The 15284-nt window shown below is 44.3% G+C and overlaps 1 protein-coding gene across 11 annotated transcripts in view; it reads left to right on the forward strand.

Moving 5' to 3' along the window:
* Positions 1–15284, forward strand: part of NPHP4 (nephrocystin 4) — a 107945-nt gene that overhangs the window by 44628 nt on the left and 48033 nt on the right. For all 11 annotated transcript variants that reach the window (XM_019746697.2, XM_074334189.1, XM_074334188.1 and 8 more), the window contains 2 exons: positions 2842–3024; positions 10981–11119. In XM_019746697.2, coding sequence (XP_019602256.2) covers positions 2842–3024; positions 10981–11119 — 322 coding nt within the window. The remainder of the gene's footprint in view (positions 1–2841; positions 3025–10980; positions 11120–15284) is intronic.

Consider the following 15284-nt stretch of genomic DNA (forward strand, 5'->3'; position numbering starts at 1 on the left):
ATGGTTGTCCCTATCCAGGGTTTGTCCTTTCTGTCTCTGGTGGTGGCCTCAGTAGGTGCCACTGTTACCTCTGCAGTGTGTTTCTGGGCATTGGTGCTACAGTGCCCAGAGTGGTTGTGGATTGGGCCCAGGCAGCTGGCGTGGGGCCCTGGGCAGGAGGAAAAAGTTCTCACTGCAAATCTGAAGAAAATCAATCTCATGAAATAAAATGAAGTTTTTTTCCTGCCCCTGAGTTTTGAATTGGCCTGAGGATAGAAGCCATGGGGACTTCATCTGTATCCTGGGGCTGCCAGAACAAACTGCCATGAACTGTGGGGTTTAAAACAAGAGACATTTATTCTTGCACAGTTCTGGAGGCCACAACTCCCAAACCAGTTCTGCTGGCTAGGGCCATGCTCCCTCCAGAGGCTCTAGGGAAGGACCCTCCTGCTCCTTCCAGCTTCTGGTGGCTGCTGGCGTCCCTTTGCTTGTGGCCGCCATCGCTCCAGCCTCTTCCTGCCTCTGCATGTGGCCTTCCCTCTGTCTGTCCTGCTATTACTAGGACACTTGTCGTTGGATTTAGGGCCACTCTGGGCAATTAGTACTTACGAGTAATTCAGTTTCGTCTGCATGGACCCTTTTCCAAATGAGCCCACAGTCACGGAGCCCAGGGATCAGGCTGTGACGTGTCTTTTTGGGGCCACCATTCAGCAGGGACCCTGGTTGAAGCGCTCGTAGGGGTCAGGTGTGAGTTTTCTGTTTGTGCTTTGCCTCGTTAATGTCATGTGGCACTTCTGTTCCATGACAAACCTGGCTCCTAATCCAGGTGTAGGCCTTTGGCCTTTTGTATATTGTTTGGGATTACAATGAAAAGCCTAAGTGGGAACAAGTCAGTGTGGTTTTTTTCTTTTCAGTTGGCGTGAAAATCAAGCCCTGTTTGGCAGGTTAAGGCATTATTATAAAGAACCAGATGTGGTTTTAGCCACTGGAATTCCCTCCTAGGAGGACCTTTGTCCCGCTGACCAAAGAGTGGGTAGCTCATGCTGTCCCTGCGTGCTGGATGTGCCTGGCCTGCTCCTGGGGGCTGGGGAAGGGGCTGCTTGGGAAGGTGCTTGCCTGCAGGTGTCACCCTGGCTGCTCGGGAGAGGATGCAGCTGATAATTGGCAGTGGAATTGCCACCAGGCCCTAATTGGCCCACTGAAGTCTTTGTGGAGGACTGATCAATAACTCACTAACCGTCTCTTCTTGTCGGGCTGTTCAAAACAAAAGGGAGGGAAAGTGGGTAGTGTGTACTGATAGATATTTCACACAGGAGAGAGCCGTATTGATTGAGAACTAAAAACCACAAGGAACTGTGAAATTGGAAAATTAGGTATCAGAATCGCCTAATTTGAAAAATTAAACCAGAAGGCTTTACACAAACAGCACGGACACTTGGATGCGTGTTTTATTTTGTTTTGATCCCGTAATAACCTTCTGGGTTTTATAGGTGACTGTTTACAAAGTAGCCCAGGTATTACCGAACCCTTATAGTTTCTTCAGCGGCCAGTTTTCCTGCTGCGTTTACGAAACTTTTATTTTTTAAAACAGTGGATTTATAATCACCTCTTTCTTGCTACACTGTGGCCGCTGCCACTGGAAGGGCAGAGGCCGACGCCGCCTTTGTCTCTGGCAGATGCTCAAGGTCACATACTGGGGCCTCGTACTTCACCGATTCTTTGCTTGTCCTTCCAGGACGTGGGTTTTTTCACATGAAATTGACAGGAACCCAAATCTCTGCTATCCCATGACAGGCAAGAATACGGCTCTAGCTTCACCTGCGATCTGAACTTCGGCTCCAGTGAAGGGTCCGCAGGTGTCTGAGATCCAGTTACAGCGGGGACTCGGGGAGGCGGGGTTAGTTCAAAACCACATGCTGATGCTGGGTGTTTCCCACGTGGATATAAAGGCTATACCAGGTCAGGACATCATTCGGTAAGGAACGGTCTGGGAAGACTGGCCTGGGTGAAGCAGGTGTTTCCTTTTCTGTACTGGGACCCACTCACGCCCAGGCGCAGCCACGAGCTGTCTGTGTCGGAGCCCCACCCAAATCCTCTGTGTGAGTGGCCAACTGCCTTGGACCCGAGTGCAGTCAAGTGCTGGCTGTGACAATGGCAGGCGGTTCCCTGTGTCCAGCCAGATCAGCAGGTGTGTCGGACGCCCAGCCACACTGCGGGAGCCATGCCTTCCTGTGCTGACGCAGCCGGAGTCAGTGGGTCCCCTGGCCCCGCTCCTTTGGGGCAGTGCACTTCACCCTCGGAGGCAGGGCATGGGCCACGGGTGTGGGGCCCTCCTGGCAGGCTGTCCGCCCTCCCTGTGACTACGGCCGCACTTGGTAGGGCTGCTTGGGGACATGTGGCCAGTGGTCAAGAGGGATGGAGCCACTTGCACCCTCTGCTGCCCAGAGACACTGACAGTGCACCCCATTCTTTTATTCTTTTGCTTTCCTCCTCCCAGCGGGGGCAGGGGCCCCACTGATCCCCATGAAGAGAGCGTTAGGAAGTGAGAGCTGTGCTCATGGTCCCTTTGGGCACCTCCCACCTTCCGGTTGTTTCTCCTCCCATGTCACCCCCATGGTTCAGAATCCTCCGTATGGGGGAGGGGTGCAGCTAGGCCACTGGGGAGTCAGATCGGGAGTCCAGCTGCCTTGTGCCCTGTGCCACCAGTGCCATGCTGTGTCCTGCTTTTGTAAAATGCAAGTGATGGTCGCCTGCCTCACTGCCCTGCTCTCCAGTTATACTTCATGGTGAAAGTACTGTTGATTCCTGACCGGGTGGGTTTGGTGGTAACGCACGCCCTGTTGTGCTTTGTTTCCATTCTAGGCAGCTCCCGTCCCCTCCTCGTCCAGCTTGGCGTGTATGCACATGGTTCGCTGGGCCGTTTGGAGCCCCCCGCTGGAAGCCAGCTCTGGGAAGGTGGTGTTACCTCTGCAGGGAGGGATCCGGCCCAACCCCTCACACTGTCTGGTCTATAAGGTGCCCCCAGCCAGCACGAGTTCTGAAGAGGTAAATTGTTCATAGTTCCTAAGTATGATTGTTGTATGGTGAGTGTCTGGCAAGTTCATACACTTTAGAAAAATTTATATGTTTTCACCAGTTGACAGATGTGTTTACAGATGTCTCATGAGCAGAATTCATTCATGTCACGGATCTGCCCTTAAAATACATGTGATTGCTGAGTCACACATTTAGCTGGGAACTCACAGAGGCCAGCTTTATCTCGGGTCTTAACAACATCCCTGTTCACGCGTTAGTCTCTCCTGGTGACCTGCAGGGCCTGTGACTCTTATGTGTCCACACCTAGCAATGAGATCCACTCCTGTGCTGATGTGTCTTTTAAGAAGGGCTCTTGAAACATTTGGTGCACTGGAGGATGGGCCTTGTGTGGCCTGAGTGCTGTGGAGGGAGTCAGGTGGTCAGCGTCCAGCCCCGGCCCATCTTTGTGACTTGTAACTCATGCCCGCGGGACCTGGGCTCTCTCCAGCTGTGTGCAGAGAGGTGGGGCCATAGCAGGATTTTAAAAAATCCACTTTTGAAATGGAATGTTCTCTGAACCCCCGTCCAGAAAGCACAGAAAGGTGGGGCAGGGCCAGTTGAAGTGTTGCTGGTGGCCTTGCAGGATGGGCAGTGGTGACCCAGGGTGCCACCGACTCTGTGTGATGCCAGTGCCCTGCTGACGTCTGTAGCCCCCGATGTGTCTGATGTATCGGGGCAGAGTTTCTGTCTGTGTATGTGGTTTGATTCTACTGCTTCCATTCCTGAAATATGCCCAGCCCATCTCAGCAGGCAAACAGGACCGTGTTTGGACTCAGTTGTCTCATTTTTCTTAGGTAAAGGGACCATACCTGTTACTTCAGCATGTCACTTGTGTGCTGACTCTAGCAACAAACATTGTTTTCGGTGTTGTTATTTATGATTTGGACAATGCGTTGGGGACCTGAATAAGGGAGCAGCTGATGTGCAGCTTTTCTTATTATGGAGAATGTCGCGTGATGAGACCACATTTTGCTGCATTCCCACATGGTCTGGTTTGAGCCCTTGTTATAAAATTGCCATTAGGAAGCCTACAGCCATTACCAGTCTCTCATTCATTCTCTCTCTGTCCATATATGTATATCTCTAAATAAGTATTTATTTAATTTAATGTTAAATAAATATGATCTAATCATAATAAATTATGATTAATTTTATAATTTCCAGGACACTACATTTCACTCATATTTTTAGGTGTGTAAATGATATTGGGGCATAAGCCTTTGAAGGTTTGATTACCTGAAGGACACACGTAATCAAATACTGTCATTCTGTCATTCTTCACAAGGACGGTCACTTCTAATCAGAGTTTCTCACCATCAGCAAGCACTGTTGACATTTTGGGCCAGAAAATTCTTTGCTGTGAGGCTGTCCTGGGGAGGTCAGCAGCAGCCCTGGGCTTACCCACTAGATGTCAGTAGCACCCCCCTTTCCCCCCCGAGTTGTGACAGATCACAATGTCAGCATTCATGGCCAAATGTCTCCTGGAGGGCAAAAGTGCCCCTAGCTGAGGACCACTACTCTAAACAGAGATTGTGAACTAAAACCGGTCACAAACTCGAGTCACTCTCCACACTCTAAAAGTGCTCGTTTGCATCTTCCAGTATTTCTTACCTTATATAACAGTGCCACCATCTACCAAGTCAGATAGGTTGGAAGCCAAGGCGTGCTTATTCTGTGCCCCTACCCCAGTTAATTCTTTATCTGATTTATTCATTCAATGAGTTTTTATTGAGCACCCATACGTATTCTAGGAAAGGTGTCCCTGAGCCCCTGGAACTTAGAGTTGAGTGGGAGTGGCAGATATTCATCAAAGAAAAGTATAAATATTATAAACAGACCAGATTTTTGACTGAGTAAATCCCACAATTTTTGGCTAATAAATTTTTGGGTTTATGTTATGATTATTTCCATGTTATTTACTGTGAAGGTAAGTAGGTAGTATATTATGATTATGTTTCCTTTCTTAAACAACTCCTGTATTTTTTTCCCTTGAGCAAACAGTTGTCTTTTCAAAAATATTATATCTCTAGAGGCAGTCCCTTTCAACTCTTAGCTGTGACTTACAGTATTTACGTTGCTTCCTAAATATTGTGCTTCTACTGCTATTTCTTGGTTTATCAATTTTCGACATTACGTGTTGACTTCCAATAATCATAGATGAGTTCTTTAGCTCTTTTGTACACTCCTGCATGTTTAAAAAAACACTCTGTCCTGCCACTGCTTGGCCTTGGATTCAAGTATAGTCTCCAGAAGTGTGCAACACAGTGGGGTCTGGTTGGAGGATTGAAACGGGGGCCCCAGGGAACTGGAAAGTACTAGGGAGGTTGTGGAGATGAAGGCGCTTGGAAAGCGGTCCCATAAAATTGTTTTAGAAATTCTGGGTTAACCCCCAAAGTGCACCCCTACCCCTGAATCTCACCCTAAATAGCATACCAAAGGCTTAGAGAACTGACCTGTGGGATAGATTGCCACCCAGTCCCAAAGTGGCCCCCTGGGTGGCTCACATGCAGGAGAAACCTGAAAGCATAGCACAGGCTTTGAAAATAGAATTGACATTGAAACCACTGCCCACAAAAGGCTGATTGGAGACTGTGGCCTGAACTCAACTGGGTTGATTCCTGAGTAAACAAAATATCAACATTCTTCATAGGATTTAAATATGACTCAGAGTCTCATAATATAATACTCAAAATGTCCGTAATACAATCTAAACTTAATTGACATACCAAGAACCAGGAAAATCCCAGCTTGCATGGGAAAGACAGCAGTGAGATGATGCAAATGTTGGAATTATCAGACAAAGATTTTAAAGCAGGCATTATAAAAATGCTCCACTATGTAAGAGGGAACACTTTTGAAACAAATGGAAAGATAGAACATCTCAGCAAAGAGATAGAAGATACAGAAGAGCAGATTGAAATTTTAGAACTGAAAAGTGAAATCGCCAAAATGAACAAATTCACTAAATGGAGTCAATATCAACATGGAGATGACAGAAGAGTCAGTGAACTTGAAGATAAATCAATAGACTTGATCCAGCCTGAACCACAGAGAGAAACATGGGTGGGAGGCAATGGACGAAGCCTTGGGGACCTGTGGGACAGTACACAGGCTAACATCTGTGTCACTAGAGTCCCAGTAGAGGAGAAAGAGTATAGTGCACAAAAAATATTTGAAGAAATAGTGGCTGAAAACTTCCCAAGTTTGGCAAAAGACAGAAACCTACAGATTGAAGAGGTGCGGTGACCCTAGAGCTAAATAAAGAGATTTACATCCAGACACATGATAATCAAGCTGCTGAAAAATAAATGCAAAGAAAAAGAATTGAAAATAGCCATAGAAAAATGATGCATTACTTACAGAGAAACAGTAACTGTGACTCTGGATTCCTCAGCAGAAACCATGGAGGCTAGAGAGAAATGCAACAGCATTTTAAAAGCAGTAGCAGAAAGACTCCAGAACTCAGTATTCTGTATCCAAAAGGTAAAACAAAGACATTCTCAGATGAACTAAAACTGGGAATTTATTGTCAGTAGACATGCTCGGAAAGAATTGTTAAAGGAATTTTTTCAGACTGAAGAGAAATGATACCAGTTGGAAACTTGTACATTAGGAATGAAGAAAGAGCAATAGGAATGATACACCTAATACAGTATTCCCCTCCTCTTGAGTTCTTTAAAATATGTTTGATGGTTGAAGCAAAAATTATAGGTGATAGGATTTGTAAGGTATTTAGGTGTAATAGGTAACATAACTACAATGTAAAGGAGAGTAAAGAGACCCATATGGTGATAAGGTTTCTACATTCCACTTGAAGTAATAAGCTATCATTTCTGAGCAGACTTGTGAAAAGTCAAATATATATTGTAACCCAGAGCAATCACTAAAAATACAAAGAGAAAGTGAAAAACCTGATAGAGAAAATGGAATAATTGAAAGGAAGACAGGAGAGGGAAAAGAGAAATGAAAAACAGAAGGAACAAATAATGAAATGGTAGTCCTGAATCTAAAAATACCAATAATTACATAAAGTGTAAATAGTCTAAACACACCAATTTAAAGACAGAAATTGTCATAGTGCATTAAAAAAAAAAATCAAGGTCTAACAAATGCTGTCTCCGAGGAACTCACTTACTCACTTCAGATCTAATGACGCAGGGTGGTTCGAAGTAAAAGAATGGAAACATTCCATGTAAACACTAATAGGAAGAAAACCAGGGTGGCCATATTAATACCGGACAAAATAGACTTCGGAGCAGAGGACATTTCCAGGAGTTAAGAGGATATTACATATGACAAAAGAGTCAGTTCACCAAGAAGACATATAACCCTAAAAGTGTATATGTCAATCTAAGATTGACAGAGCTTTAAAACACCCAAAGCCGAAACTACTAGAACTGAACGGAGACATAGACAAATTCACAGTGGTAATCTGAGGCTTCTGCAGTCCTCTTGGGGTAAACTGTGTTACACATGGATAGAAAATCACTAAGGACATAGAAGAGCTGGACGTCGTCACGGACCATCTGCATCTAAAAGACATTTATAAAACACTCTACCCACCACCAGCAGAATACACATTCGTTTCAAGTGCACATGGAACATTCACCAAAATAGACCATATCCTGGGTCATAAAACACTCTTTGACAATTTTAAAAGAATTGAAATTATACAAGGTATGTTCTGTGATCGTAATGGAATTAAAGTAAAAATCAGTAACAAAGACAACATAAAATTTACAAACATTTGGAAAGGAAACAATATACTTCTAAGTAATCCACAGTCAAAGTGGAAACCTAAAGGAAGAGATAGATGATATTTTGAGCTGGACAAAAATAAAAATGCAACATACCAAAATTTGTAGGAAGTAGCTAAAATATGCTTACTTGGGAATTTATAGCATTAAGTGCTTATATTACAACAGAAAGGTCTCAAATCAATAATCTAATCTTCCACCTTTAGAAACTGGAAAAAGAAGAGCAAAATAAACCTAAAGCAAGCAGAAGAAAGTCAATAATAAAGATAAAAGCAGGAACCAGTGAAATTGAAAACAGAAAAACAGTAGAGAAAACATGGAGAAAACCAGTGAAACCAAAAACTGATTCTCCGAAAAGATCAATAGAATTGATAAACCTCTAGCAAGACGGTAAAAGAGAGGACACAATTACTAATATGAAATGAGAGAAGGGATGTCCCTATAGACCACGCAGCTATTAAAAGGATATTAAGGGAATACCATGAACAACTCTGTGCCCATAAATTTGACAATTTAGATGAAATGGATCAATTCATCCTGAACAACAAACTATCAAAAATCACCCAAGCTCGACATTTGGCTGGCAGTTTGAGGCCACGGACTTTCCATCTTAGAACCATGGTCTCGTGTGTCCTAACGTCACAGAGAAGGCCCCGTGCTGGTAAATGCTGCTGTGATTTACTCGAAGACTCAATTGGCCACATTCTGGCACTATGCCGAGGTTGAGCTGGTTTCTCCAACCCCTGCTGAGACCCCTACAGCTACTCAGAGTTTGAAAACAATAGTCAGTCGTGCTCAAACTGGTAGCTTCAAACAGCTCACAGTTAAGGAAGCTCTGCGGAATGGTTTGGTGGCCCTGAGGTGTGGATATGGTTTTGTGTCAGGGAGGTCATAGGTAAGCGCGGCATCATTGGCTGTAAGGTTTGAAGACCAATCGTTCACATCTGTTTCTTTGGGGTTTATTATTTGAATGTTCTTGGACCATGTGTGATCAGACTGGTATTTGAATAAAATGTGTCAAAGTAAAAAAAAAAAAAAATCACCCAAGCAAAAGTAGATAACCTGAGTAGTCCTGTAATTATTATAGAAATTGAATGCGTAGTTAAAAAACTTTTGAAAAAGAAATGTCCAGGCCTATTCACTATGAATTCTACTAAACATTTAAAGAAGAAATAATACCAATTTTATATAACCTCTTCCAGAAAATAGCAGAGATAGGAACAATTCCCAATTCATATAATGAGACCTATATTACCCCAGTGTCAGAACCAGTAAAAGAAAACTATGTACACATATTCCTCATGAACACAGATGAAAAATACTCAGCAAAATACTAGCAAATTGAACCCAACCATGTGGGAAAAAACAATACACCATGACCAAGTGGGGTTTGTCCCAGGAACGCGAAGCTATTTTCTTTTTGAAAATCAGTAAATGTAATTCACCATAGTAACAGCCTAAAGAAGGAAAACCATATGATCATAGCAATAGATTCAGAAAAAGAGTTTGACAAAATTTAACATCCATTTGCGATAAAAGCTGAGCAGGTTAGCAGTAGAAGAGCATTTCCTCAATCTGATCAAGGGCATCTACAAAATCCCTTTAGCGTCGTACTTAATGAGGAAGAGTTGAATGCTTTCCCCTTAATATCAGGAACAAGTGAAGGATGTCCACTCATAGCATTCAGAATCTCATTCAGCATTGTACTATAAGTCCTAGCCAGTGCAATAAGGCAAGAAAACAAAATAAAAGCATACGGATTGGAAAGGAAGAAACAAAACTGTCCCTATATGCAGACAACACGATTGTCTACGCAGAAAATCGCAAGGGAGCTACAAAAAATTCTTGAGTTTATCGAGGTTGTAGGATACAACGGGGTCAAATATGAAAAAAATCAACCATATTTCTGTATAGTAGCAATGAAAAGTAAGAAAGCAAATTTAAAAAAAACTGTTATTTCAGAGGCCTTCCCTCAATGAGATAAATCTAACAAAATATGTACAGATCTGGACGATGACTACTATAAAACATTCCTTGAGCTGCATGTCATTTGTACTCATTGTGGTTTCTCTTTGGTGAAATCAGACAAGACCTAAATAAGCAGAGAGGCATAACATCTTTATGGATTTGAAGACTCAGCAAAGATAGAAACTCTCCCCTAATTGATCAATAGATAATGCAGTTTCAATCAAAATCCAAGCAGGATTTTTTTATTTTTTTGTAGGTATAGATAAGCTGATTCTAAAACTTACATAGGAAGGGAAAAGAATGAGAACAGTCAAAACAATTTTGAAAAGAACAGTAAAATTGGAGGAATCATACTGCACAGTTTTAAGTTACAGCAGAGCTGTGATAATGTAAAGTGCTATGGGTGGAGGAATGGCACACAGATCAATGGAGTAGGACAGAGCACAGAAGTAAATCACAGCTTGGCAGTTTCCTATAAAATTAAATATATACGTCCCATATGATGCAGCAACACTCTTCTTAGGGAAATGAAACTTACAGAAATAAAAACTTACACTCCCACAGAAATATGTACAGCAGTTCTCTGTATAATTGCAGGAGCTGGAAGCAGCCCAGATGTTCTTAAGTGGGTGGATAGATAAATACACAGCAGGACATCAACAGTAGAATACTACTCAGCAATGAAAAGGAATGAACTGTGGCTGTGTACTATGACCTGGATGAATCTCGTCAGCATTGTGTTGATTGAAAGAAGCCAGTCTCAAAAGACACTTATATACCATACGATTCCATGTAGATGACGTCCTCGAAAAGACCAGGCTGTAGGGCTGGAGAACAGCTTGGTGATTGCGCACAGGGGCCGCCTGAGGGCGTGTTTGGGGTGATGGAGCTGTTCTGTGCCCCGACGGAGGTGGTGGGTACTATACACCAGAATTTAAAAAGTTAATTTTACATAGTAGTTAATTAAGGAAAGCACATTCAAAACTGGAGAAATGTTGTGATTCCTACTTGCGTAAGGGCTGTTCTGTGATAATGTGGTCTTCCGGGGTTTTAATGCCACAGCTAGCTGTTTTCTGCTCAGAAAATTACTCGTGGCTTCAGAAATCCCTGACTCGACGTAGACGTGTGGAGCTGGGTGCGTTGTTCCTGGATGAATATTCTGATGGAAGACCCTCACTGCACTCGCTGTGTTCAATTGCAGGTGAAGCAGGTGGAGTCAGGGACAGTCCACTTCCAGTACTCACTGAGCCCTGAAGGGCACCTGGATACACCCACAGGGCATGGCAGCAGCCCCAAGGCAGAGAGGCGGCCCTCCAGGAAGCCACCCACGTCCCCTTCAAGTAAGTGTTTGCAGAAAGCTGGCTTTCAGTCACACAGCACGGCTTCCATCTGTTCCTGAGGGAAAGTACTGAGTCCGTACAATAGCATTCATCACATAAGCGACACAGATTGCTTGAATTTGAATCACTTGGTTGAGTGTTTGCTTACTGTGGGGGTGGAGCATCGGGTGGTGCTGAAGCACGACCCGGCAGTCGTCACCGGCCAGCCCAGGTACTTGCAGCTCCCTGACGGAGGGCCGGGGAAGGTTCTGTTCATGACACCTAGAGGGTCCTTCACATGGCTGTCCTGCAAACATGGGGTTCAGGAATTAGAAATTGGCTGAAAGCCACGGACTGCCAGCTCTATTTTGCGTTACGAATGTAGCCATGAGTTTGTTGTTTTTCAGAAATGCTTTCCACTCCCTTGAATCCCTGTCCAAGAGTGGGGAGTCTGTGACCTCAGGACGTGGCTTTAAGAAAAGGAGTGAGGTTACCAGTGGAGTGATGTCCTTCCTGTGGGTGGGGATGGAGCCACGTGCGTGTAGGTGGCGAAGGAGTGACTCCCACCTCAGCTTCGTGTTGGGCTGGCTCAGCACCTTCTGCCGAGGCCAGTACCTTGTGTTTGGGGCCTCCTTGTGTGTGCCTAAGGGCCAGCAAGCCCACGTCCTGATTGTGAATCCCACCCATGGTGAAAAGGGGCGCGGAAGTTAAAAGGGAGTGTTGGAGAAGTTCACTGTGAGTGAGCGTGGGACCCTTGGCTCGAAGCTTCTCATCTCGCCAGCTGACAGAATGTTCTGGATCACAGTGGTTAGACTCTTAGGAAGTTAGAAAGATAGGGCATGAACAAATGTGTAAGCCAGTAGCGGGGAGCTGCGTAGGTGTCCCCCTCCTGATGGCTTTCCCGTGGCCGATGATGCGGGGTCTCCCTGTCGGTCCTGCTGGTGCAGACACACCAGCGAGTCTCATCTGGGAGGGGTTTTTTTATGAGTTGAGATTGTAGTTTATGGAAACTGGTCTTGTTGCATTTCATTTTACAGTTGGTGGAAGCAGCACACTTGCTATCTAAAAACATTCAGGTACCAACACTTAATAGTCTTTTCAAAAAGGCAGTGCATCTGATGGTTTTAACTGTTTTGTTCTTTCCGTTTTTGTGCATTGCGCTTCCCAGCCTGTTCTCAGGATATGTGCTTACCACCGATGTGTGCATTAAAAACCACCGTACGTACGCGGTACTGAAATGTACAGCAGCGCTTGTCCTTGAGAAATTGCCAGAATATCTGCTAGAGTCCCTCACAGTGGTGGGTGGAAGGCATGCATTTTTCTGTCAGTCAGTTTAGAGTAAATTTCCAATTTTATTTGATAAAGTTGAACGCATTGATGGGATAGAATAAATAGTTTAAAAAATGCCAACCCAAGGGCCAAATTTATTTCTAACCCATCCCGTGTTTTCAATCTAGTATCTTTCCTTTTTTGACATCTTTGACATGTGTTTACATTGTAAGAATAAAACAAATATCAATCTCTGGGAAACATAAATGTGAAAGAAGGATAGTGTCCTAGATTATAAAAATAGGTCTATTTTGTGATTTAAAATGAACAGGGTTACTCTGGTTTCTGATTAAGTTACTTAAAAAGACACTAGTGAAATGTGATAAACATAGTTTACCTGTGTCTGTGGAAACAGACCACTTTCTTAGAGAAGGAACCTGTAGAGCTAGATCTAAGGAGAAAAAGTAATGACCTTTTCTGGAACGGAATTTTCAAATGTTTAATTTATGATGAGTTACGGCACTGGAGACGAACAGCTGGTTATGTTGGTAAACCTTCTAATCATATTAATTATAAACTATGATGGGATGACCCTATCGTTGGCGTCTTTTGTCCTGGATCAGCTGGGGTTTGGTCTGTGGGCTTTTGCTTTCCTGGTTTGTCCTGTCTGTTTTCATGAGGGGATTTGCCTCCATTTCCCAGAATTGTCCTTAAACTCATTTTTTGCTTGGGGTTCATTGAGCAGAATTCTTGGCTCTCTGGGTTTATGATTTTCATCACAGTTGGAAAAATTTTGATCATTATTTCTTCAAATATTTTCTTCCGTCTTCCTTTCTCTCTCTCCTCTTTTGGGGCCCCGAATTACACATGTATCAGTTGTCCCACAGCTCGCCCATGTTCCGTTCACCTCTCCTTAGATTGTTTCACGTTAGGTGGTTTCCACTGCTGCGTCTTCATGTTCACTCATCTTGTCTGCAGTGTCTGCTCTGTCATCAACCCCATCTGGTGTGTTTTTCTTCTCAGATATGGTAGTTTTCATCTGCACAAAGGCTGTCTGGGTCTTTTTTATATTTTCCATGTGTTGACTCAGTATGTTCAGTGTTTCCTCTAATGCTGAACATAGGAAATACTTACAACTATTACAATATCCTTGTTTGCTAATTCTAGTACCTCCGTCAGTTCTGGGTCCATCTTGATTGATTGAGTTTTGTCCTAATTCGGGTTGTATTTTCTTGCTTCTTTGCATGCCGGCTAATTTTGTATTGGATTCCAGGTATTGTGAACTTTCTCCCACTGGGTGCTGAATATTTTGGTATGTGATATATACTCTGGAGCTCAGGAATTTGATCCTTTCAGGTCTCGCCCTTGAGATTTGTTAGGTGGGATCAGAAGTGCGTTTAGTCTAGGCCTAACTATTCCCCGCGATGTGACAAGACTCTTTGAGCACTCTGCCCGATGGCCCTTGAATTGTGAGGTTTACCAGTGGCTGGTTCCTAGCCCTGTGTGAGCACCAACTGCTGTTCAGGTGGCTCTTGCTCGGCCTTGGGGGATTTCCTAATCAGTAACCTCCCGGATCCTAGAGGGACATCTCTGTGTGCACCTCATCCTGGCGCTTGGCCCTGTGAATTCCAGCTTCCTTGGTCTCCTTGGGCTCTCGGTTCTGTCTTCTCAAGTCAGAGTTCACCGTGCTCTGTCTGGGTTTCCTCGCCCTGCACCGTGACCTGCAGACTCTAGAAACGCCAGTTGCCAGGCTCACCTCTTTTGTTTGCTGTTGCTCAGGACCACTCTTTGTTGCCTGAATTCCAGTGTCTTGGTGACCATTGCTTTATATATTTGTTCAGTTTTTAAAAAATTAGTTTCGGTTGGGAGGATAAATCCGGGGACTGTCACCCCATCTTGGCCAGACGCAGAAGCTGTTGCTGCTAAGGACTTCTAGGCTGTTGAAATCACCCACCCCCAGCGCTGGCAGTCCAGTGGTTTGGAAACCTTTCCCAGCTGCTTTGCGCTGCTGCGATCTCACTAACCGCGTCGTGCGTTCTCATGGCCGGGACTCCTGGCCCATGTGCTCTTCCTGGACCGTGTCTCCCTCATGCCCTGTGTTTATTTTCTTTTAAGATAAAGCTTCCTGCTTTAATTAAAAAATTACATATGAGTCGTCAAGAATAGCCAAGACAATTTTGAAGAAGAGGCTTTCTCTTTCCTGATTTGTAAACTTACCATAAAGTCATGGTAACTGGAACAGCGTGGTACTGGTGCACAGATGCAGTGGATTAGTTTCCTGTCATTGTTATAACAAATGACCACCAATTTAATGGCTTAAAATATCATGAACTTACTGTCATACAGTTCCGGAGGTCAGAAGTCCAAAATGGCCTTAGGGGCTAAAAGCCAGGTGTGGGCAGGGCTTGTTCCTTCTGGGGGCTCTGCGTTTCCTGGCCTTTGCCAGCTGCTCCAGGGAGCCTGCGTCCTTGGCCCCTTCTTGCGTCTCCAAGGCGGCAGTGTAGCATTTCCAAATCTCTCTCCGGCTCTGAGCCCCCACTTCCCTTTCACTTATAAGGACTGTTGTGATTGTGTTGGGCCCGCCCAGGTCACCCAGGACATCTCCCCATCTCAAGGTCAGCTGATGAGCAGCCTTACTTTCCTTGGATGTGGATGTTTTGGGGTGCAGCATTATTTCCTCTACTATAAGGAGCAAGGGTGGACCCATCCATTAGTAGGGCTGGAATGGCTGTCCATATGTGAAATATAAAATAAGATCCTAATTTCATGGTGAGAGGAAAGACGATAGAAAGAGCTGCTCCAAATCGATAAGAACTAATGAACAACAGGGAAGAAAAATGGGCAGGATACCCAATAAACATATGAAAAGGTGCTCAGTTTCACCAGTAATCAGAGAAATGCAAAATAAAATGAATGG

This window comes from Rhinolophus sinicus, linkage group LG06, assembly GCF_036562045.2.
Source record: "Rhinolophus sinicus isolate RSC01 linkage group LG06, ASM3656204v1, whole genome shotgun sequence".
NCBI classification, from domain to species: Eukaryota; Metazoa; Chordata; class Mammalia; order Chiroptera; family Rhinolophidae; genus Rhinolophus; species Rhinolophus sinicus.